At 38.7% G+C, this 24910-nt stretch overlaps 1 protein-coding gene across 1 annotated transcript in view; it reads right to left on the bottom strand.

Annotated features, from left to right (window-relative positions):
* The window catches only part of LOC121917221 (T-cell surface protein tactile-like), a 53096-nt gene that overhangs the window by 12206 nt on the left and 15980 nt on the right, over window positions 1-24910 (bottom strand). Inside the window, exons 4-10 of the mRNA XM_042442976.1 lie at window positions 24043-24152; window positions 16993-17215; window positions 13026-13072; window positions 9534-9624; window positions 8664-8846; window positions 7260-7334; window positions 2404-2478 (exon numbers count right to left, since the gene is read on the bottom strand). Of these exons, the coding sequence (XP_042298910.1) occupies window positions 2404-2478; window positions 7260-7334; window positions 8664-8846; window positions 9534-9624; window positions 13026-13072; window positions 16993-17215; window positions 24043-24152 (804 nt within the window). The remainder of the gene's footprint in view (window positions 1-2403; window positions 2479-7259; window positions 7335-8663; window positions 8847-9533; window positions 9625-13025; window positions 13073-16992; window positions 17216-24042; window positions 24153-24910) is intronic.

Genomic DNA, 24910 nt, shown 5'->3' on the forward strand with positions numbered 1-24910 from the left:
AGAAAGAGATGGCTTAAAAAGGATTTGAAATTGTAAAATATTTATATGGATGGTATAATTTAAAGGTATATAAACACACACTTTCCTCCTGGATCCATCTTTCCAAATGTCAGTTCAGATACATGCAATGTTAGGAATGCTTATTATCAGCTTTGACTGATCACCAGTTGTGCCCTTTCCTAGGATCAGAAGTCCTAAAGATGGTAATGCACATGCTGGTAACCTCAAGACTGCACTTTTGCAACACATTCTACATTGGGTTACCTTTCTACCAAAATTGGAGACTTTACTTAGTTCAAAACACAACAGCCAGATTGATCCTTGGTAATCTAGGAGTGATCTATCACACCACTATTAAAATCACTCTGGTGGTTGCCAGTTAGCTTCCAGACAAAGTACAAAATGTTGGTTATTACATTTAAAGCCCTACATGGTTTGGGTCCAGGTTACCTAAGGGACTCCCTTCTCCCCTAAGTCCACCCCATACGTTCAGATCCTCTGGGGGACATTTATTTCAACCAACCAGAACTAGATTGGCAACTGTCACCCACAGGACCTTTTAATCGGCCACCCCTAGACTGTGGAATGACCTGCGGAGAGAGATTTGACAGCTAAACATGCTGTCTGAATTTAAAACAGTATTAAAGACCCATTTCTTCCAGCAGGCCTATCCAGTCGATCTTAAACTATGAATTTTAAATTGATGTCTGAATGATTTTAATGTATAATGGTTGTATTAACCTTATGTTTATGTGTTTTAACCTTTGTATTTAAAAGGTTTTATGTGTTTAGCTAAATATTGTATTTTAATCTATGTTATATCCCTGAGTTAGGCTAAACTAATATATGGCATTTGTACATCTTCCTTCCAGGCTCCTGCTATAATATCCATGGGGAAATCTGTATGTCTTCTTCCTGCAGTGAAAGAACGGAGGCTCTCTGAATCTGACTCTCATGGGGGAAGATATATGTTAATGTAATTACTTTTCTGCTATTTGCCAGAAGGAGGAAAAAGACAGTATTTTTGTCAGAAAACAGAACCACCACTTCGTGTTTCATCCAATACTTCTAATGGACAGAAACATGTGTCAGAAACAGTTTGGGAATAAGCAATCAATATGCATTGGTTTGATCCTAATTGTGTGTGTTATGTGTGTGAACCATTACAGACAGAATGACTTGTCAAGGGAATAGCTTTTCACAGCTTGTAAGTCAAGCAAGCATCTAATGCCTGAAAGAGCAGCAACCAGTTAAACATGTTAGACATGGGAAATGATTGTGTTAAAAGAATTGTAATTGCGAATAGCAGGCATTAACCCTTAGGTCACTGGTTAGATTCTTCCAAGTGTAATGAGTGAGGACCTTTCCAGGCAGCAATACAAACAAAATTATCTCAGTCTTAGCACTAAGGTGAGGAAAGCAAAGATCCAGCTCCTACTCAGTCTCCATGGACAGAGAATGCTGTGTGTCACTTTGTGCTTCCAGTTAAGTACTACTTAGAGCAGCTTGTCATTCAGTTTAATTCCAGATGGAATTGAAGAAATTCAGGAAAAAGAAATGGGGAACAATCACTTTGGTAAAGAAGGCAACCTTGATTGTCTTCCCTCTATATTGTATCCAAAGTGTGAAATAGCAGGTGACTTCTCTTCCTACAGTGGCATGTCAGCTTTCAAGCATAAAATCCCTGTCGGTGATATAAAAATTGAACAGAAGCTCTTAGAATGAGGTGCACAATTGTGACGGGTCCCAGGGATCCCCCAGATGCCACTGTGCTGCAAAAATGCCTCCCACACCCATGAAAAACATAAATTGGCCAGAAGTCAATTCTCCATTTTGAAAAATATGTATATCATATTAATTTGTGTGATGGGGAACTGAAACTTGTTTAACAGATTTATTGCTATTATTGGAGGCAATTCATTCTTTATTTGGCCAGAAAAGGGTCAGTCCAAGGAGTCTAGAGCAGTCAAAAAACTCTAAGAAGGAGGTGACATGTGCTGCTCAAAGACAAGTCTATGCTATTCTCTGTTGATATAACCCCTCAAAAGGTTTGCTTTCAATTCCCCATAGTGAGATCAATCTCCCTCCCAAAGAACTTTGAAAGCATCTCTCTCTTACAAGGGACACATTTACCACTGTTTTGTAATCCACTCCCAAACTCCTCTGCTCTCACATCTGGAACTTCAGTAACTGATAACCTTCGTGAAACTATTGGCAGATAACTATCAGTTGTTTAATTCAATTGATAACCTCCCCAACATCCATCTCTGACAGCATAAGCAAAGGAATATTTTTTTCCTACTTTCTGGTACTTCTCAGCTACTCTCTTTCATGAGCTTTAGGAACTAATGAGATCCTATCACGAACCCAGATCAAAGCAATTTAAAAGCATGTATATCTTACTTTGTAGCACTGTAGAGAAACTGAAGAACTTGGCCAGGGTCTTATCTTGCAAGTCTTTTGTGGAATGCCAGGGTTCTGTGGAAAGGATAAAAGTATTTTTAAGGTCTTTCCTAAAAGTTTCTGAACAATGCTTTGCTGAGAGACAAAAGTAATGTGCAGGCTTCATTTTGGACTTTACAAAAACTACAACTTTGTAACAGAAGTGAAGAAAAGTATTGGGATGTTAGCCAATTTAAATCCCAAGGACAATGTACTTCTGCAAAACATTCCACTGGATTTTTTTCTCCTCAAACCACTACCCAGAACAGGAGCTGTACCCAAGATGACAGGCAAGTAGCTGCCTTCATTGTTTCCAAGTCCGCGTTCCCACTATGATTTAAAGCGAATTGCAGATTGGGTTATAGGACCGTTGTTCACATTTGAAACCAGTTCTGATCCTACTGTGATCGGTTTCAATTGTGATGAAGCGAGGCAAATGCAAAAAGCCTGCTCTTTCCTGATACTAGTTCTTTGAAGGTTTTTTTAAAAAAAATAATCGATTCCGAAGTGTGTTCAACAATTGGGAATGATGCATCTGAATTGCATCATTCTGGAGGGGTGGGACTAATGGCAGAGAGGTATTTACCATCCCTCCTCAGTTTTTCGTAGACCCACCATCCCCCCCCCCGTGCTGCCTTTGTGCTTGTAGTATGACCTATGGGCGCATGGTTTTTAAAAAAATAAAATTGATAGAAGTTTCGATTCACTGATTTTGCAAGTACTTGCAATTACCTGGGTGATCCGATGGCAGCTCATAGTGAGGCAAGTAGTTGGAAAACCAATAAACTGAACTATCTGTCTGTCTGTCTGTCTGTCTGTCTATCTATCTATCTATCGTTCCCATGCCAGGCTACTGCTTACATCACTGATAATGCCCAGACATGAATTTTCAAGTGGTCCTAACTAATGGGAATGACAATTGTGCCAAAAATTATCTCCTTGTGATTACAAGGAGATAATGAAAAGCTCCACTTTCATAGTGGGGACGATGGACCTTTTGGAATTGATTTATCAGCATGGAGTGAAGGTGGATCACAAACTGGAATGGGAATGGGAATGAGCCCTAAATGACCTTTCCAAATGACTAATTTTGCTCTTAGTTTATCACCTTCATCTTTTTTGAGTTTTCCAGTATCAACAGTTCTTTACTGTTTCATTTACTCCTTTTCTCTTTGCTTCCTTCTAGTTACCTTTGAGTCAGAGGCCAGAACCATTATATTTTAGACTAGAGCTTTATTACCACAAGCCTTTTTGTACTGCAGAAAAGTGACTTTTCCATGTTTTACTCTAAACCAGGATTCTTTCCCCTTGGCTTTTAATCTCTTTCAGTCCAACTTTACTAAGTTCACGTTTTGAAGGAGCAAGGTGACACACTTCCCTTATAAATATATTTCCCTTCGTCCGTTCTTAATTTACTGAACAACTCAGAATAAATGGAGGCAGAATGTCATATATTTCAAGACTCTGTCAGATGGTCTAGCCTGGACAATTATTTTTGAAAAAAGCAGTCTCTTTATTGACTCAAAAGCCTTACTTCAGACATTTCTATGGAGACAAGGAAACCAGCCATGATCTCTATTAGGATTTTGGATGGGGACAGAAAGTATATCTTTGACACCAGCTTAAAAAGAAGAGACATACAGTGATGAACACTCAGTGTCCAAGTATCTCTCAGTGCTATGCACACAAAGGATGTTCTCATGGAAGCTAATCACTTAACAGCTGTCTCTTGAATTATCGCAGGGTAAAGTTGAATGGAAAACTTTTACAGAGAGAAGACAAGGGCAAATGGAAGGGACTGCTTTATTAATTCAGGCAGAGGCTTTGTCATACAGAAATGAGTAACAAAATCACTGTGCAATCAATATGACATTTATGAACCATGACTATGATCCAGAGCTCCGCGGGTGCAGCAGTGTGAAGAGGCTGTGTGAGTTGAATTCCTCTTTATTTTATTTATTTTATATCCTTCTTTCCTGTCACTACTGGGACCCAGCATTGACTCACAACTTGATTAAAAGACAACTGGAGCCACTATAAATAATAAAACAGAATTAAACAGCATGAAATTAAAAACAAGTTAAAATATTGGCTGGAGGGAGGGGGGGCAATTGCAGCACTCCTGAATAAAAGTCCTTTCAGCAGCTCATCAGTTGCCCAAAGCCTGTTTATATTTTAAAAAAGTGTTTGCCTGTCTCTCTCCTAGGTGTGGAATATATGTGGCCCTTTAGATGTCACTAGACAACAGCTCCTAATAGTCCATGGCAAACTAGTTGAGCTACAGTCCAACAACACCATTTTTCCTTTCCCTGCCCCATTCACTTCAATAATGGAGACATTCCTCAAACAGAGCACATATACTCATCAGGAGCCTCACTGAAATGAATTAGTAAGAATAGTATGTGGTTGTTTTTTTCTGTATGCATGTAACATTTCTGTACATACAAAAACCAAGGCTAGATTAGGACTAAGGGTGCTAGAAACAGCCATACTAGAGATCTTACTTGAAATGGATTGGGTTTATGTTTAAGCCCATGACCTTTTTGTTTAAAATACATTCATACATCATTTTGAGAACTCCCTGTTGCCACGATCACTTCCTGGTAGACATTAATGTTGCTGAAACAATATATGGTAATAGCCTATAAAGCTAAACACAGCATAAGGAAGCAGGTTAGGAATAACTGATCCTTAACTAAAGAAGGAAATAAATAAATAAGTAAAAGAAAAACAGACTGCATCTTCTTTGTCATATATATAAATAATATATTAAATTCCATCATTCTGATGTACTGTGTCTGACTGACAAAGAAATCTGAGCCACTTCAAGACAAATGGTCAGCAAACAGCTGACTCTGTACTCCATCTGCCCAATTACAGCTCCTATTGTAATTTCACATGTGTGCAATGACTCCCAAGAGAGAGGGATTTGGGGAATATTTTAAGTATCATCTCAAATTGCATTCCTTTTTGGCTGCAGCACTTTGTTGTCAGGAACTCACATCACTGCCACTGTATCCATGTCTTTTTCTGTTTATTTTATCTTGAAGAATGAGATATTATTGACATTAGAAATCTGAAAAACATAGCTGCAGACAGAAGAGGGTTAGCCTTTCCCTGAATCTATGACCTGTCATGAAGGAGAAATAAAGAGAAAAATGTATGTGCAGACAGTTGGAGGGCTCAAAAAATCCATGCATAGTTTATGTTCCTCAAGCTACTCCTTGTTCCTCTCCTGCCTTTCCTTCGATGGTAGACATTATATAAGAAAGCAGAACCATGTGCTGATGTCAATGTCATCTCTTGATTACAAGAGTCTCCTTTCTTTAGATACAATGTTGAATGATAGGACAGAGAATGCATGGGAGATATATTTTGTGCAGAGCCTAAAAAAAACATGATGTAATGCTTCATGGCTATCTGGTGACTGGGAGCAGGAAGAAGACATTCTAAGAATGAACAGACACTAATGTAGGATGTGAAGTTGAAGGCTTTCATGGCTGGTGTCCATAATTTTTGCGGGTTTTTCAGGCTATGTAGCTGTGTTCTGCAAGAGTTTATTCCTGATGTTTCACTAGCAGCTGTGGCTGGTATCTTCAGAGAATGATGGCATGGAAGTGAGTGGGTTATATATACTGTACTGTGTGACTCTTGGTTGAGAGGAAATGATTTACATGTTAATCTGCGTGTTGATCTGTGGTTGAATGGCAAGGCCTCAGGGTGTCTATTTAATTAATGATCCATTGTCTGCTGGGAAATCCCTGACCCTGGGTAGTTTTCATTTGCCCTTGCTGGGTCTTGACTTTGGTGTTTTCCATGACTGGTAGTCAAACTTCACTTAACTTTAAGGTTTTTTCCCCCTGTTCAAGTTATCTAGGTGTTTGTGGATTTCAATAGCTTCCCTGTGTATCCTGACCTGATAGTTGTCAGATAGCTAACAGTTAGAACTTTTCTGAACAGTTCGTGAAAATTGCCTCCTGTGAGATGGATGGGGAATGGAATGGGGACTTCAGGCGGCATTGACGGCATTCTGGCATGCAGTAAATAGGTGATATCCCTGTTCCGTTCCGTTCCTGTTCCCTTCTGTTCCGCGCCAGGCCCGTTCCCCAGGGCCCGTGCAATGAGGTCTTATGGCAGAGGTTTGCTTTCTATCAGGACAACACAAAGCCAGAGTAACACTGAAATTGTTTAAAAACTAGAATGTCTTAGAATGGCCCAGTCAAACCCTAGATTTCCATCCATCTGAGACTTGATGGCAAAGCTTGAATGTTGTTCTTCGCCAATGACCCTCTTCCAACCTGCCAAAGCTGCAGCAATTTTGCCAAGAAGAATCGGCAAAAATGGCAGGATCCAGATGCTGATAGAGATTTCACAGCTATAATTTCTGCCAAAAAAGTTTTTGTAGAGGGCCCATTTGTTTTTGTATGCTTAACTGTTGTACTACTCTCTCTCTCTCTCTCTCTCTCTCTCTCTGTGTGTGTGTGTGTGTGTGTATATATATATATATATATATACACACAGTATATTGCACCTTCATAGTGTTGAGTATTTTGTGTACATCAAGGGGTTACAGTGCCAATTAAGTCAATTACATTTCTACCCTGCAACACAATAAAATATGCAAAAGTCAAAGGGTGCGTGTGAATACTTCTGCAAAATGGCATATATTATGCCCACTCCCTTCCCAACATTTCTAGCAGAGCAGAGCTAATAATGTATCAGAAAGATTTAGAGTACAGTTAGTATTTTGAAGCTTTATAGTTGATACATTTTCGAGAAAGCACAGAAGATGTTTCAAATGAATACACAGCACTTACGTCCTGTGGAGGAATCGGAAGTTAAAGGAATTTTCCTACTGGGTATAAAGGATTCTGAAGTTGTAGTCTGCAACCCTGTTGAAAACAATTGACTGAAATGAAACGAGCAAATAGCTTAAGAACTTCATATTTGTAAATAAGTGGCTGATCTGATTCTTGATATGCTAGCTCAGGAGAGTTCAAGACCAAAACCTGAGACTTCTTTGAGTAACATGGATATATCATTATTGATTGATTAATCCTATACCTTGCCTTTCTGCCATGATGGGATCCAAGACAATGTCACATTTTGAAAGGTATGAAAATGGGTAAGAGGGAAGTTAATTTGTTGCTGTAACAAGCAATGCTTTCAAGTTACTTTTAGTTACTTTTAAAGACATTTTAACAGATTTTTTTTAACTTTCTGAAACTGCCGTAGCTTGACTGTTAGGTGGTATGGTGACAAAGCTGTAGACTGAAACCCTACTAAAATAACCATTGCTACAGCAGATTAACTATCTAGTTTTATTTGATTAGTGTAGCACCAGTCACATTAGTACAAACCATATATTTGGACACAGAGGAGTTCCCTCCACCTCAGCAAACCTCAATACTTGGGCAGGCACACACAAGAAGAAGCACTCCCTCAAGTTTGGAGGTCCCAAGGTATTTTGGGCTGTAAATGTCATCAGAAGTATTTTGAGTTTGGACTTGAAATAACTGAAATTATCATATCGGTTCTAATTTCAGCATTTTAAAAATTAACAAACTGAATGACAGGGGCTGGACTGGATGACTCTTGTGGTTGCCTCTTTTTTAACTAAATCTATTTTATATTACTACCTACTGTTTATATATATTTTGTAGATTGTACACCATTGGCAGGTTTTATATTTTTATTGATTGATTATCTGTATGTACAGCGCTGTGTACATGTACAGCACTATAAAAATAAACAACAACAACAATAATAATAATGGTCTCTTCAAACGCTATGATTCTATGATTCTATGAAGTAAAACATGCCAGAAACATGTCTATTTAATTTGGCAACAATTTATATGACTTCTGAGACAATGGGTTGTATCATAGCTTACTGAAGACTATTTCCTCAGATTTCATTTTGACAATAATTAAGACAAGTTTATGTGCATAAGCCATAAGCTTAGGAGCCAGCATAGCATAGTGGTGTGAGCACCGAATCCCAGCTTGGCAGTGGAAACCCACTGGGTGATCTTGAGCAAGTCACAGTCTCTCAGCCTCAAGGGAAAGCAATAGCAAACCTTCTCTAAAGAAATTTGCCAAGAAACTCCCACGATAGCTTTGGCTTTGGGTCACCATAAGTTGGAAATGATTTGAGGGCACACAACACCAACAACATGTGCATAATACATCCTTTGCATTTCAGAAGTTAAACCAACTCACCATAAGAAAGGATAACTTCCTCAGATGAAATATTCAGTGTTTCATTTCCAGGGTAAAGGTACACTGTCATGCATTTGTAAGCCTGGTTGATGGGTAACTGGGTTGAACTCCATATTGTCAGCAGAGACTGCATCTCATAAAAACCTCCCACTAGCTTTGTAACTTGATTTTGAATGGATATTCCTTTTGGGGATGGGGGAATGGAGAAAGAACATTCTATAACAATTCTATAACAAAAAAAGTGGTTGAAAGGATAGCCTTATATTGTAAAACATCATGCATGTTAACAATATAATTAAATTAATTATTAATGAAGTGTTTTAAGAGATAGATGCTGTACAGTAATTGCCATTAAAAGGACACAAACCTGCCTGAAGGCTTGTCATGTGAATGTGACAAGACAATGGGGTATGACAATGGATGTCAAATATAAATAAATGGAGACTGGTTTGAACATGGCTTTATTCTATAAGACAAGTAGGGAAATCTATTTTTCAAACATTAAAGTTAAACTCTCATAATCTGACCATTCCCTCCAACTGGAGCGGTTCCCAACAATTAGAGGCCCCGATGTTATTCATCATTACTCTAGAATCCAAATCCAAATCAATCTTATCTAGAGCAGACCCATAAAATGAATGGAACATGCTAGTAATTACTTTTGTAAAGTCTCATTGATTTCTAGTTGGAGCTAAAACTGGATTTAGTTCATGGAGTATAACTTTTTTGCCATTAACATTTTTGAGCTTAAGAAGTTCTTATTATCCACAAAGTATCATATTCCCTCCACTCATAGTTACATGAGTACTCTATTGTTAAAGCCAGATATTGAAAAGATTGAAATGTCGTTTTGGCCAGTATTTTCATTACCTTCAGATTTGTCCTTCAGGATCTTTCCATCCATATACCATAGGAGGTTTGGCTTGGGAAATGCCTTCCTTACCACACAGGTAAAATTAGCCTATTAAAAATAAAACAAAATAATTTAAATTGTGCTAGACTAGTGAACAAAGTCTGAGGCTGCAGTCCTAAACATGTTTACATTCAACAAGACCTACATTAGGGTCCTCCAGTGGAACTCTACGGCCAACTTGAGACAAAAGGCTAAGTGTGTGTGTGTGTGTGTGGGGGTCAACCTTCTCCTTGCCTTGCCAGGCAGCAACAAACAAAAAACTTCCCTGCAGTGTCAATCTCTCCAGAAAGAAACAAAACAGTAAACACTGACCAAGTTTCAAGTCCCTTAGAAGAAACAGTCTCTCCACTGTTTATACACCCCTCTCCAAGCCTGCTACCAAGCAGTCAGAGAGAAAGAGAGAGAAGACACCACACAGTCCTTTCCCTATTTTCTCAGGAACCACATCCCCAAATTCACCACCATGTCACCATATGATGGGTCTCTATGTCCCTCTTCTGCTTCTGCTTTAGCCGGATGAGACCTTTTGAGACCAGCTTAAATAAACTACTGAATTGGGTTACATTCCATCTTTGACACTGCAGAGATTTTCCCCCTCTCTGTCAATCCTGGTGAGGAGAAGAAAGCGAGCAAAAGCACATGAAAGAGGGATGTGAGAGAGGGAGTACTTCCAAGAAAAGAGGTTTTTTCCTAAGTAAGGAATCTTTATAACAAAAGGATAGCTCTTATGTGAGGGACAACGTTCCCCCAGGTATATTTAGAGTCAGTCATTCCAGTGAAATCAACAAAGGAATCAAAAGATCTTAATGCAGCTAGCTAATACATTCCCTAATGCTACTCACAGAACAGATGGGATTTGAAGTCCTTGATATTCATAGGACTAACTGAGAGCGTGGACTTCATGGTTCTGCTACACCAGCTTCCTGCCATGGAGCTCCTGCTCCAGAAGTTCCTTTGTTTTCAAAACTTTTCCTCATGGTACTTTCCCAGCTTTTTATCACCTCTGCTCAAAACCATCTCAGAGGTTTGCACTTTTGACCAACTGCTCATCTCATTGGGCAATTGCTTGTCACTCTGTGATGTTGAGCCTCATTAAAATATAACTGAGCCTCTTCCCATATTTTAACTCTTTATTAACCATGAAGATGGTTCAGATAATGAGAGTACTCGCCATTATTACCAAAGCCCTCAGGACAAACTGATCTCTTGCATTGTTGGACGTCAATGAGGCTGGATCCAAAATGCAGAAATAATCCAGTTTGACACCACTTCAACTGCCATGGCTCAAATGCTATGGTATTCTGGGAACTGTAGTTTGTTGTGGCACCAGAGCAAAGCCCAGAGTCCAGAGCAAAATGTAGCTCCCTGAATTTCATAGCGTTGAGCCATGTTGATGTGGTGTCAAACCAGATTATTTCTGCACAGTGGATGCAGCCCAAAATACTGATAGTCCCAGATAATTAAATCCACAAATACAGATATCATTAAGAAAAGGAGATGTAAATCCTCCCAGATTGGGAAAAAAGAGGAAAAATTGTCAAAACATTCTCTTACCCTCTAATCACTAAGAACATTTTAACAGTGCAGCATGTATAATGAAACCACAAAAATATTAGCACTGAAATACTTCACAGAATGAAGGAAGTGGTGATCATCACTGTGCCTCTGTCAGAAAAGTGGTTAGTCTACAAGCACTGGGAGGGAGGGAGATGTGGTGCAGTCTCCTGAAAGACAGTGCTTAAGATGAGAACATATTTGCTCACAGGAACCTTATTTTTTGCATAGGCAGAGCAAATGCTAATGTGTCTCAACAAAGATGGGCTATTAAGAAACCTGTTTATGTTTTATACCTGTGGACTATTTCTTAACAGAAGATTTTAAACTGAATTTGCTCTGAGACAACAAAGTATGACTTGTAATTTTCAGCCATTTTTGTGTAGTTCAGAGCCATGATTTAAAGGTTCCCAGTTGATCATATAAATAATTTATTTCACTTTTCTCTTTTGGCAGAAAAACATGTGGAAGAACTGGGGAGGGGAATAACAATATATGTGATTCAAATAACTCATCCTTAATCTACCAAAGTAAGCATTTAAACTATGGGTACCTGTTTTCAACACAGATAAAAGGAGAATGTTTCAGGCATATTCCCCAGTCAAAATTTGGCCTAATATATGAAGAAATGCTTAATTAAAATGGAGAGCATATAGGTTTAGCCCAAGTCTTTCATGGAATAGGAAATAAGAATCTATCCATGATATAGTCTCTTCCACTGCTTTCTTTGCTAGAAACATTACCCCTTAAGTTTACTTGTTAGCTCACTATTTCTCAAACTGAGGATAAAGTGTTGTTTGTAAGCAAGCTGTTCACCTCCACGTTAAATACGTAGCTGGTTTCTGAGAGGGCACCGTAAAGTAGTATTTGAGCCAAGAGGAAAATTGAGTTTGTGGTAAACCCTGAAAAATGGTCTGGTACCCATGGGCAAAGATGTATTGCAAATTTTCTGTTATCTTCCTACTACTGAATATTCAACAGAAGATCATTTAAAATATAGTATCATTTGGCCATTCTGAATTCATTCCTATAAAGAATCAGAATAATACCAGAGGGCCATAGAAATTATCTTGAGACTGGTATCCCCAAAATGCAATTTTTACAGATCTATTTAACTGGAGAAAGGTCTACATTTTTTTAAATATGCAGGAGAGCCAGTGTGGTGAACTGGTTTAAATGGTGGAGTAGGTCACTGGGAGACGAGGGTTCAAATTCCCATTCGGTCATGGAAACCCACTGGGTGACCTTGGGCAAGTCACACTCTCTGCCTTACAAGAAGGCAAGAGCAAGCCACCTCTGAACAAATTCTGCCAAGAAAATCTCATGATAGGCTCACCTCAGGGTTGCCATAAGCCAGAAATAACTTGAAGACACACAAAAACAACCTTATTCAGAAGTATTCAGTGTTTGCTTTTCTCATGACTGAGCATAATTTTTCTCCCATTTCACTGAATAATTGGAAAGAGGTACCAGTAACTGTTCACCATAGCTGGGCAGACTTTAGTTTGACAGGATCGATTTTTGTTTTGTTGTTAGAAACACCAACTTGAAATATTAACTGGAGCCAAATGAAAAATGGTTGTTTTGTGTGGTCAGGCACAGAATTATAGAATGAGAGTGTATGTCTCTGGGCACACACTTGGCCAAGGCAATTTGCTTTTAATATGTGAGCTGACAGTTCTTTCACCCATAACATTCCTGATTTTCACCCAAGCATCCATAATTTTAGCAGTCTGAGTGGTCTTGTTAGCTGAATATTCACTGATATTGTTAGATAATATTCCACCAAAACTCTTTGCTGACCTAAAACAAGTCACCTTGAGATCTGCCACTAGATTTACCTTCTCACCCTGCCATATGCAGACTCATGCAATCTTAGGTATAAATTCACTTACCTTTCTTCTCAAGCTTGTGTTGAGGGTAATAGAGATTTCTGGTTTCACTTGAGCAGAGAAAGAAAAGGTATATTTTAATTAATTAGACAACAAATGTTTCAGCATAATAAGTTCTTGCACGAACATCATTGGTCTGTTTTACACAACAGCTATAAATCAGTTATATACTACTCACCCAATGATAGTGGAAAGATAAAGTTCACCATTTAAAACAGTGTTATTAATTTTTCCCCAATAGCCCAGCATCCCCTGTCTCTTAGCTACTTTGGTAAATACCAAACATATTTTGTAGTGTTTTGTGATGTTTGTGGTTCAAAGCTTGGCAAAATTACTTTTTTTGCTATGTCAGCTGCAGGATTTTGATAACTACAGTCCAAAAAGTTAACTTTTCCAGTCTCTGTTGTAGCTTCCAGTTATCATATAGGAGGAGGGTATGAAGCTATGCATTACTTATGTGCAAGGTGTAACATAATAAGTATATTTTAAAAAACCTGCGAGATAATTCACAGAGCACTGAAGAGGTTTATTTTCTATCTACAGTGACTTTTTGTGTGTTAAAATCCAGACTGATCATGCAGTTGTTGAAGACATCTTCAGAATACCCTGTCTCAGATCTAGGTTCTAATTTAGCACCGAAAATTCCAAAAAAAACAATTTGGATATCACAATCTAATGTTCCTGTCATACAAAAGAATAGGAGAAAGCACTGATACAAGTAGAGGTCATAAAATCCTCCACAGGATCTTGGAATACATCAAATGTATCCAGGATTACAGAGCTTTAAAGCAGAGCTAAGAGAGAGAGAACACTATTTTCTGAGGCTTTAAGAGGCAGACCATACTTTCATTTCCATCACTGGTTTGACTTTATTCATGAAGCCACTTCCCCCAGTAGAAAATCTATTTAAACAATTAGGACATGACAGATTTCACTTGTCACTATGACAGTCTATCAAGAACAGTGGTAATTGGTATCCTTTCTTACTATAAAGTCTCAAAAAATCTATTTCTAGTTAGAGAAGGACAAAGAGGGAAATGCTATGGAGTGTTTATTTGCTTTTGGGTTTGGGGTTTTGAGTGTGTGTGTTTTAGAGTCAGTAGGTCTTGCCCACCCCCAAGTCTGATCTTCAGACATCTTCATTGCATTCTGGGTTCTGTAAGCAAATTGAAAATTAGTCACTGGATCCTGAAAACAGGAAATTTTTCATGGGAATTCTCTGCTTAGCATTCATTGATTTAATAATATTACAATTGCATCTGAGAACAAATACATTCTTTGCCTCCTGCTCCAATAAACTACCTTCCAAAAGATTGATTTCCAAGTTTATTACTGTAATCTTCAGCAGCAACTATGGGCTTCCACATTCAGTTGGGTGGTGGGTTTGCCATGGGTTTTACTTGTACAAAGGTTACACATATTTCCCTATTATCCCAATAATAGAGTTAGGACCTTTGATAGCTCTTTTGAAGTTCAGAGTAAAAACCAGAGCAGGTGTACTGACCCACTAACCTGAAAATTACCAGCCACTACTAGTGTCATGAACATCTTAGCCTTGGGAAAAAGTACCCCCACTAAATTAATTCAAAATGAAGAGTGTTAGTACACCATGCATACCTTGCATTGTATTTAGGGTCTCCATATTTTCACATTCTCATATCTGGAGCCAGCATGTTTGCAAGTGGTCATGATGACTTAAGAGGTCTGTTTTGAATTACTATCATGTGTTTGATTGCACTCTTGAGTATTTCTAAATAAAGGAGCTTATCGCATGGGCCCTGGGGAACGGGCCCAGTGCAGAATGGAAGGGGGTGGGAAGGGAACGGAATGGGGATATCACCCATTTGACCACACGGGAGAACACTGCCGATGCTGCTGGAACTGTTCTGAACAGATCTTGAAAATCAGCCTCTGTGGGACAAATGGGAAACAGAATGAGGACTCCTGTTGGCAGCGTTTGCGCTGCGTTTCCCCGCTTGGTGAAATAGGTGATACCCCTGTTCTGTTCCCTTCCCATCTCCTTCTGTTCTGCGCTGGGTCTGTTCCCCAGGGCCTGTGTGATAAGCTCCAAAACCTATTAATTTACCCAGACTTGAAGTCCTCCTCAGAAAGTATAGGTATATACAGGTGCCAATGATCCTCAAGTTACCTAGACCCTTGCAAATTTGAGCCAATGCTCCGAACATTTAAAGAGAAACTGGCACATTTGGTGGGGACACCCAGTTTCCCAACTTTCTTTGAGTAACAAGAGAGAAGGTCTCTTGTATTGAGTCTGAGTTTGGCCTGGTACACATGGGCAGGAAGCGGTGTGGTGGCACCAATTCTAGGGTTCTGGAGCACGCAGCAACCGCACTCTCCGGAGCCCTAGTCTGTATGGACGCCAGCATGATGGCGGCCTCCCATCCACATGGGACCCACCATGATGATGACGGTGCCGTGCAGTGACCAGGCATAGTAGACAGGAAGTGGCGTCATGGCAGCCCCCCTTCTTGCTTGTGACACCGCAAAAAAGCCGCCGCTCTGGGCAGCTTATTTTTTGCTGCACATCATTGCCATGTGGTTTGGTTGCTGTGGCAATGCTGCACAGAAAAGAGGGGCAGTGTGTACCGGCCCTTTGACATAGTTTATGCTCAAAAGCAGAATTTTTAGGACCATGACAAAATCTGAATGATTATGATTGCTGGATCTATGACATGATAGGTATGTCATATGAGCACCACACCAAAGGTTGATATATCTAGAATTCATGAGGAATGTACACTCTTTAACTATTTCACGAAATACCTTGGTTTCAATTTTAGTCCAGTTGCTTCCCACTCCAGTCAGTATAGATTCCTTGCCATTATATGTTGGCGTGTATGTGCAAGTTGGGGGATTTTTTAAAGGATTGTACCTAGAGATATTTTTAAGTGTAATGGATTCTATTAGCATCATGTAGTAAAAGCTTATGCATACTAACGTATTGGGAAGTATAATAACAATGGCTTATTTCCCTCTGTTGTGGGAGGGGCAGCGTAATCAGCAATGTCTGCTTAGTAGTTTGTTTAGGTTTTCTTAATACTGTCATTGTTTGCATTTTTAATATATGTTTGTTTTAGTATTATTTTCCAATAAAATATATATCACTATATATTATTATATATTTATTTAGAACTATGCATATTTGCATCTGAAGACTTGTATTTAATTAATTAATAACCCACATTTCTTCCTATACAGGATCCAAGGTGGCATACAAGCATTTAAAAAACAAGGTGGAGTTAAAAAAATAATTTATGTAAAAATAAAAAAAAATTAAGTGGCAGATGAGTTAAAAAATATGAAGTTAAAACAATATAATACATAAGTAACACATAGTATAAAGGTTAAAACTACAACCCCATTAAAAACTATGGGCCCAAACAGACAGGCCAAAATAAAGCTGCTTTGGGTCACTTTGGAGGTAGACTGTTTAAATGATGCATGCATCCTAAGAAGCTGGAAGCCGCGCCAAAGCCATACTCCAGTCCTAAGGACTGGAGCACAGCTTTGGCACAGCTTCTGGCCTCTTAAGATGCACGTGTCATTTAACATATTTAATATACTGTTGTTTGCTTTGATAATATATTCCTAAATGTATGTGTTTAAGTCCGAACCTGGGGACAGTTACTTTTCTGGAACATAAATGACAGGGAATTAAAAGATCTGTTGTCCAAAAAAGAAAAAGAGAAAGAGAAAGAAAGAAAGAAAGAATAAAAAATAATAAAACTTTATTTATATACTGCCTTTCCTATAGATCAAAGCGGTTTACAATATAGTGGGTATGTGACACATGTCACAGTACAGAACAGAGGTGAAAGAAAGAAAGAAAGAAAGAAAGAAAGAGGTAACTTTGCCCAGTTCTTGTTATGCTTCCTTAAAACATTTAAAATAGTGTAAAACAATGGGCTGCATATTCCTTACTTATAGAAGAGTTATTACTCATGCTTACCAAACACTTTCACATCTGTAGTGCTCTTAATGATTCTTCCAGGCTGGTAGAAAACAGAACAGACAAATTTCTTGCCATCATCGAGGACTGATACAGGTGAAATTATTAATGTGTCCTCTGGATTAATTTTGATTCTATCCTTGAATATTGTAGGACTGGCTTTGTATCCAGGAGCATAGTAGGACTGTTTACTTATAAGTAACTCTTCATTCTTGTTCTCTTTCTGTTTGAAATAAGAGTTATGTTAGTGACTAATTGCCATCTAGCAGTCTCATGATATTTTCCTCCTTTCTTTCTTTTTTGAATCAAGACTGTAGAAGATAATACTAATAATCAGCATTCCCCAAAGACTCCAGAAGGTCTGAATGAAAATCCCAACCATCCTGACTTCAAGCCATGCTGTTTGGGACTAATGGGATATGTAGTCTGAAACATCTGGTGGGCACTAGGTTGAGGTAAGCTGCTATTAAGTACTGTTGGTCTAACAGCAATTGCAATATAGGTGAACTATGACAATTGAATTTGCCATGCCTCCTCCCTTTCTAGCACGAGAAAGGCACTTGGCAATTCTACAGCTGTGAAAATAGAGATTTACCAGCAACCTCAGACTTTTTGTTTCCTTCGAGTCAACTAACATACTGTTGCCCACTTAGCTTTCACTTTATTTCCTTTCTCACATGACCTGTGTCATGCTATGGGAAATTTGGCCCAGGCAGTCTTAGGGCCAAATAGCGGGTGATGTTAAAATGCATAATACTCACCAGAGTTTGTAATTTTGCATTATTAAAGTAATAATTCTTTTTACCCATTATATAATTTTGAAAGAAATTCAATTATTAGTTGTTGCAGTGTCATAATTGTTAAGCAACTTTGTTGCCTTGTCTTCTTCATTGCTCTCTTTTTACTTCTCATCCCCCCCTTTTTTTAAAGAGTAAAACTCCTTTTGATTGAAAAGGAAATGGCAAAAAACTTCATGTAGATATACCTTTAAGAAAGCTTAAGAAAATTCATATACAAAGTGAATAGAAAATGTTAGTTATTGCATCAATAAAGTAACTGTACTCCCACTCATTACTTTTGAAATGTTACTTCATTATACCCTCATTTCCACCAAAAGTGTAACTCATTGTGTGTCTGTATGTGCCTTTAAGTTATCTGTCAATTTATCATGATTCCATGAATTTCATATGGATTTTCTTAGGCAAGGAATACTTAGAGGTGGTTTTGTCAGCTCCTTCCTCTGAACTATGGCCTAAAGAAACTGCTATTCATTGGTGATTTCCCATCCAATACTAACCATGGTTGATTATGATTAACTTCCAGAACAGATGGGATCTGGGACCTTTAGGTATTTACAGATATATTACCAGCTGCTTGAAACTCATTGCTTTGAAGCTTTGATCAACACCATTAGGTCATTTTAAAAAACAAAACAAAACAGATATTTATGGACAGTATGATCAGGATTGACTCAGCCAAGCAAAGGGATGTTATAATGTTGAAGAAATTTCCCTCTTCTCCCAAGATGATTTGTGGCCATATCAGCTTTCCTTTTGCAGCAGTAGCAACTGAAGGGATGTGCTTGGATAATGATATGTAGGGAAAGGGTTAACTCCTTTGGCACATTCTTGATTTCCCCTACATTTAAGGAACAAAACAGATATGCTAACAGTGCCATCCTGTACATGCTTAGTTAGAAACAAGCCTCCTTTATGGAGTCTTTCAGGTAATGGAGTCTTTCAGGTAACCGAGTTTAGGATTGTATTGGCATTGTAATCACAGCAGCAGGGAAGCAGAGAACAGAACATGAACCAGATCCCTCTGCCAGACACAATCTAAACTCTCTCAGTGTGTACATGCCTTCAAGTTGCCTGTTGGCTTATGGTGACCCCATGAATTTCATAGGGTTTTCATAAGCAAGGAATATTAATAGGTGATTTTGCCAGTTCCTTCCTCTGAAATATAGCCTACAACAGCTGGTTTTCATTGGCATATCCCATCCAAGTAGCAACCAGGGCTGAACTGTTTAGCTTCCAAGATCAGATGAGATCTGATGCCTTTGGAGTATTTAGACCAGACTGTTACTTCTGCACATCCATAATCTAGAAATCATTACTTGAGGATGTGGTCAAGCCAGAATGTGGATATAACTAGTGCCACTTAAGGAAGGAGAATGTCACTCCCTCTTTGGTATAGAGGGAGCTACTTAGTTAATTTTATAGCTATTGGGGTGAGATCTCACTAAATCTGGGAGTCAGAATAACATATGGATCACGTGCTTGCTCATGTCATGTCTCATGCTACTGCTTCATACTTGGTTGTGGGCTTTGCCATGGCAGTAAGATGATGGGAGACAAGAGTGTTTGTACTACAGCAGAGATGCACAGAACATTTAAAAGTAATTAAAAGTATTTCTTTTTGAGAAATGGGAAAATGCAAGCATTATTTTTTAAAATTGTGATTATAATGGTCACTAATGACTTAGTGGTTAAAATGCCACTAAGGTTGGCAGTTCGAAGCCCGAGTGATGCATGTTGGGGTGAGCTTCTGTCACTAGTCCCAACTTCTACCAACCTAGCGGTTGGAAAACATGCAAATGCAAGTACTGCATTTTCTGGCATATAAGACTACTTTTTAACCCAGGAAAATCTTTTCAAAAGTCGTGGGTCGTCTTATATGCCGGATGTCATCTTATAGGGTGGTTGCTGAAACTTCCGAGATGGACTGGAGAATCCAGTCGCATATGGTGGGGGGAGCTCAAAAGAGGCCACTGCCACATCCCTGCCATATGTGGCGACTGTATGAAAGCAGCAAGGGTGGCGCTGTACATGTACAGTAGAAGAAAAGCCACTCACTAGGATTCATGGAAAGAAGTGACTTAACATGGTCCCAATGTTGAGGTGAGGGGACATCTCATTCGGGAAGGTGTAAGTGAAGGGCAGAGCAAGCTGCAGGCGTCTGGGATGCCTGGGGTATAGAAAAAAGAGCTGTGTTTGCGCTACTGCTCTGATAGTCTTGGAGACAGGGAGGGCTGGGCAGGCAGGGAGAGCTGACCAATCCAAGCAGGCTTTGTATACAACAAGTTTTTCTGCTAAGTACCTGCATGTCATAAGCATTTGAATTAGAATTACCATATTGAAATCAAATGTGATTTTTTTAAAAAAATTATTTGGTGTGCTTTGGAAAAGGGGTAGTCTTATACAGTGAATATATCCCAAACTATATTTTAACTGGAAAAGTTGGGGATCGTCTTATACGCCAGAAAATACGGTAGATAGATAGATACCACTTCTCAGTGGGAAGGAAACAGTGTTCGGTGCAGTCATGCTAGCTACATGACTACCAAAGTAGTCCTTGAACAAAGCTGGCTCTTTGGCTTAGAAATGGAGATAAGCACTGCCCCCTAGAGACTAGACATTCATGTCAAGGGACTACCTTTACTTTTACCTGTAATGACTTTTAGTTCATTGAATTATAACTTTAGCCGATTACTTTCTAATAGTACATTTTTTGAGCTCTGCTCCCATTGCACTTAGGAATGTTTATTTTACTCAAAGGTTCTCAAGAAGAGTTGTTAAAAGTATGAATTTGAATATTTATAAGAAAGTATAAGGCATTCATAAATTATAAATGAACTGCTGTGTATTTGCTATATAGCTGCAGTTTTGTCTAATATTTATATTTCTTCACACTTCATCCAAACCCTATAGCAAACTATGCCTTTGTTGGAAGAGTTTCTTAGGAAAAGTAATAAAAAACCAGAATGATTTAAAAGAAAAAAAACAAAATTTAAAAAACCCTTTGAAAATATTAACCTCTTTTAAAATATATATATATATATGAGAGTTGTCATATCAGCAGCAGTATTTCCAAGCTTTCATAATGGGCAGCTGGAGAAGTAAGCCCAGTGGAGATAGCACTGGTGAGCAACAGCAGCAGCAGTACAGTGATGGAAAATGGAAGAACTGATGGAAACCTGTCACCATGGGCCCTCTTTCTTTCACTTTAGAGTGCCACATATATGGTGTGTGGTAGACTGATGACATATAGAAGAAGAGAACAATTGCAACAGAATAGATTTGGAGAATGATGGACACTTAAAACGTACTGGAATGATAAAATCACTGATTCAGTTGTATTGGCTCAATTGTAATAATAAGACTTTTCATTTTTCTCTATTTCTTAAATTAGACTACTGTAACTTGCTCTGCATTGGGCTGCCATTGAAAAGTATTTCGAAGCTAGAACTAGTGGAAAATGTAGCTGTCAGACTGGTGTCAGGTGTGCGTTTTAGATTCTGCACAACAGCAGTCTTACAAAGTCTGCACTGGCTTCCAATCTGCTTCTGAGTTCCACTCAAGGTGCTGGTTTTAACCTATACAGTCTTAAATTGCTTGAGACCAGTATATCTGAAAGACTGCTTCCTGCCATATGAGCCAGTCTCCAATTGCAGAGGGATCCCCATCCCTGGTGTTTGTGTGGGGGGCTGTGGGGAGGGAGCAGTGGTGACCAAAAGGGGGCCCTCAGATCTCTCCTTCGCCGCCACCATGGCAAAGCCAGGAGAGGCACACTCAGGCCTCTTCACTGTTTGGAGGCCTCCACAGCTGTAGCAAAGCTGGAAGAGGTGTGCTCAGAAGCCTTCACTGCCATGGTGAAACTGGGAGGGGCACAGTGGGAGAAGGGCATGACTGAATGTCATCCTTCTTCTGGGGTGTCATTCAGTGTAGGCTGTACCCCCTAATCCTGCCATTGCCCAATTGTAGAGCTCCCTGCCAAGGAAGTTAGGCCGGCTCCATCTGTTTAGAGATGCTGGTGGACAGCCAGAACAGTACTATTCCATATGATCATAGAAGTGTGAAAGTGCTCTGTTTTAGTCATTTGATTTAAAATAATATTAAAGGATTGTTTCCAGACTGTTTTTAAAGGCTTTTAAGGAGTATTTTAATCTATTTTAAAACTTTTAAAAATCTCTGTGCTGTTTTATATGTTTTTACTTGTTGTGCATTGCCTTGGGAGTCCTTGTATGCTGGGGTGTAATATATGTATACAGTACAATGTAATACAATTTATTTATTTTTCCTGTTCTTTTTGTGTTATCCTTTCTTTTCTTGTTTTTTAAAGGTTTTTTAGATTTTTTGGTTTTTTTTTGTTGGGGGGGGGGGAATACAAGCTGGCATTCTGCACTACAATTTTAAATTTGTAACATAGGGCTATAGCTCTGTAACTGTTCTGTATCCACCTATGGTATAGTATCAATTGTGGCACTATTGCCACGATTGTAAATATTGCCCCTGAGAACCCACCTTAAACACCAAGGAGCTTTTCCGATGATGGAAGTCTGTGGTGAAGTTGAGTAGGGCTGTTCATCATACTGTGGCTTGGTGTGTGTGTGTGGGGGGGGGGGCTGTTCACATTCTTCTGAAGCACCCCACTTGACTGCCCCACAGACCTCTATCACTTGAAATGGATCCCTGGAGTTTAAGGGGGATTTGGGGCCCTGGTTCCTCAGGAAATTCCTAACTACATTTATGTACTTATGAATGCATCAGAGGATATCAGCCACCAATGGAATTTAGGTTCAAGAATTATTAAGATTTACTATCTAAAATTTATTTATTTTTTATCTGTTAAATACGTAATGAAAAATTAAGATAAAGGCAAAGCTAAACCAGTGATGAGATTAATTATTCTATTGTAATAAAAATACAATGATAAGGATATGGACTGGAATTCTGTTGGAGACTTACGTCTTCATAAGTATGTGGAAATTGGAACTGGGACATTTTATAATGTCCTTATCCAGTAGTGGACTGCTGTTACATTACTAGGTAGCAGTGCCAGAAAAGTGACCATTGCACATCAGTTCTGATGCACATCACATTAGTCCCAGTGCACACTGGGCACCAATGCACATTGGGCATTCCTGCCAGTGCCCAGTTATACATGTTTGCAATTCACTAACAGGGCTTCTTAGTATGTCTGCTTTGTAGCTAAGTATAAAAAAGTTACATAATGTAGAAGGTAATATAGGATTCTGGTGCATGTCTCTGAGTCAAAGGAAGGGTGCTTCTGGACTCTTCTGGTGGCTGTTAAAACAGGTTAGTAACCCATAAATTATGGGAAATAATGTTGACATTTGAGAGAACAAGAGAAGGAGCAATAGTTTCAGTAATATCATGGGACCATTCTGTGTTAGAAATGGATAGGAATTATGTGAATGGAACATGCATGAAGGAAGAAAAGAAGGAAGGGTGGTGACATGTTTTATACATTAAAAAGTGTGGTTATGAGGCACTTGTCTGTCCTGATGTAACAATTCCTGGAATCTGCTTGCTGTTTAATTCCCTCTATACAGCTAACAATAACAAGTAAGCAAACTTCACACTGAGTTTAAGATTTATGTGTGTGTGGTTGTCCATGAAGTTTCATGCCATGAAAAGTTACCAGTGTTTAAAGATATTATGCTACTGCTTCTTTACTTCATCCGTTTGTATATTTACTGCAAAGTAGATCAGAGAGCCCAAGTCCATGTTGGGATATAAATACATATACAACAACCAAAGCATAGAGGGGGAAATGGATGCTGGTTGGGGTATTTTGCAAGTTTTAATTGAGGAATACCCTAGTATTCTGTATGCTATATTCAGAGAAAAGTGGTGAGAAACCTCCTTTGAATATATCTTGCAAAGGAAACCCCATGACAGGGTTACCATCAGTTGGAGTTGATCTGTGGACACATAAAGAAACAACAAATCCAATAAAAGTGGCGGGGGAGGGGGGAAATCGCTTTTCCTAGCTGAATTACACATGTTCTTCTTGCTAGTACTTAGGATCCTTATTGCATTAATCTGGTGTATGTGGTAGTGTTACATTACTATTGTAGTTTCTTTGCTTTAAGGATGGATAGCAATTTGCACCAGAAAATAGAGCCATCCTCTTTGTAAGTTTATATTTTGACTCTTAACTCACACAGCTCAAGCCTAATGTTTCTGTCTGTCAAAAGATATAGCATTTCTTTCTCCTATCAGTATGTGAAAAAATATTACTTACCAGAAACCATTTCAAAGTAGAATTTGTCAGGTTTTCAGAGGGCACATCTTTCAAGCATGGGATTTCCAGTGTCTGGTTTAGCAATGTTTCTGCCACAAAGTTCTTGTCATCTTGTATTATGCAAAAAGTATGAATATAAAGAAATAAAATATAAATAAAATATAAAGAAATAAAATTAAGGGTAAAATCATGGTCTGTACATTTTAAGTTAAATTAAAGTTATATTATTCTCTCTGTTCTGCTGGTGTAGACTGTGTTGATTCTATGAGTATTTTATAACTAGTGTTTTATTATAATTCTGAAGAAACCGAGAGGAATATATCTCAGATATATGGACCTCTGATTTTACAGCAAAGACTTTTACAATACATGGAGTGAGAAATGCCATATGTACAAATTAAGATCAAGAAAGAAAGAGGCAGTTGAGCTCATATAGCAAAAATATGTTGCCTAATGGAGTGCACCAAATAATTATGTCCTTATGACCTTTGATTGTATAGATTATGAAAAACTATGGATCATTGTAAAAGAAACAGATGTGCAACAATATCTTGATGGGTAACCTGCACTCTGGACAAGAGGCAACTGTTTGGACAGAATATTAGAGAAACAGAATGGTTTCCAGTTGACAAGGGCATCAGGCACGGGTGCATTTTATCAGTACAGCTGTTTAATTTATATGCAGAACATATCATAAGGAAATGAAGATTAGAGTAAGAAGAAGGAGTTGTGAATCACAGAATCGTAGAATCATAGAGTTGGAAGAGACCACAAGGGCCATCCAGTCCAATCCCCTGCCATGCAAGAAATCTAAATCAAAGCATCACCGACAGATGGCCATCCAGCCTCTGCTTAAAGACCTCCAAAG

The sequence above is a fragment of the Sceloporus undulatus genome, unplaced genomic scaffold (genome assembly GCF_019175285.1).
Source record: "Sceloporus undulatus isolate JIND9_A2432 ecotype Alabama unplaced genomic scaffold, SceUnd_v1.1 scaffold_13, whole genome shotgun sequence".
Lineage (NCBI taxonomy): Eukaryota > Metazoa > Chordata > Lepidosauria > Squamata > Phrynosomatidae > Sceloporus > Sceloporus undulatus.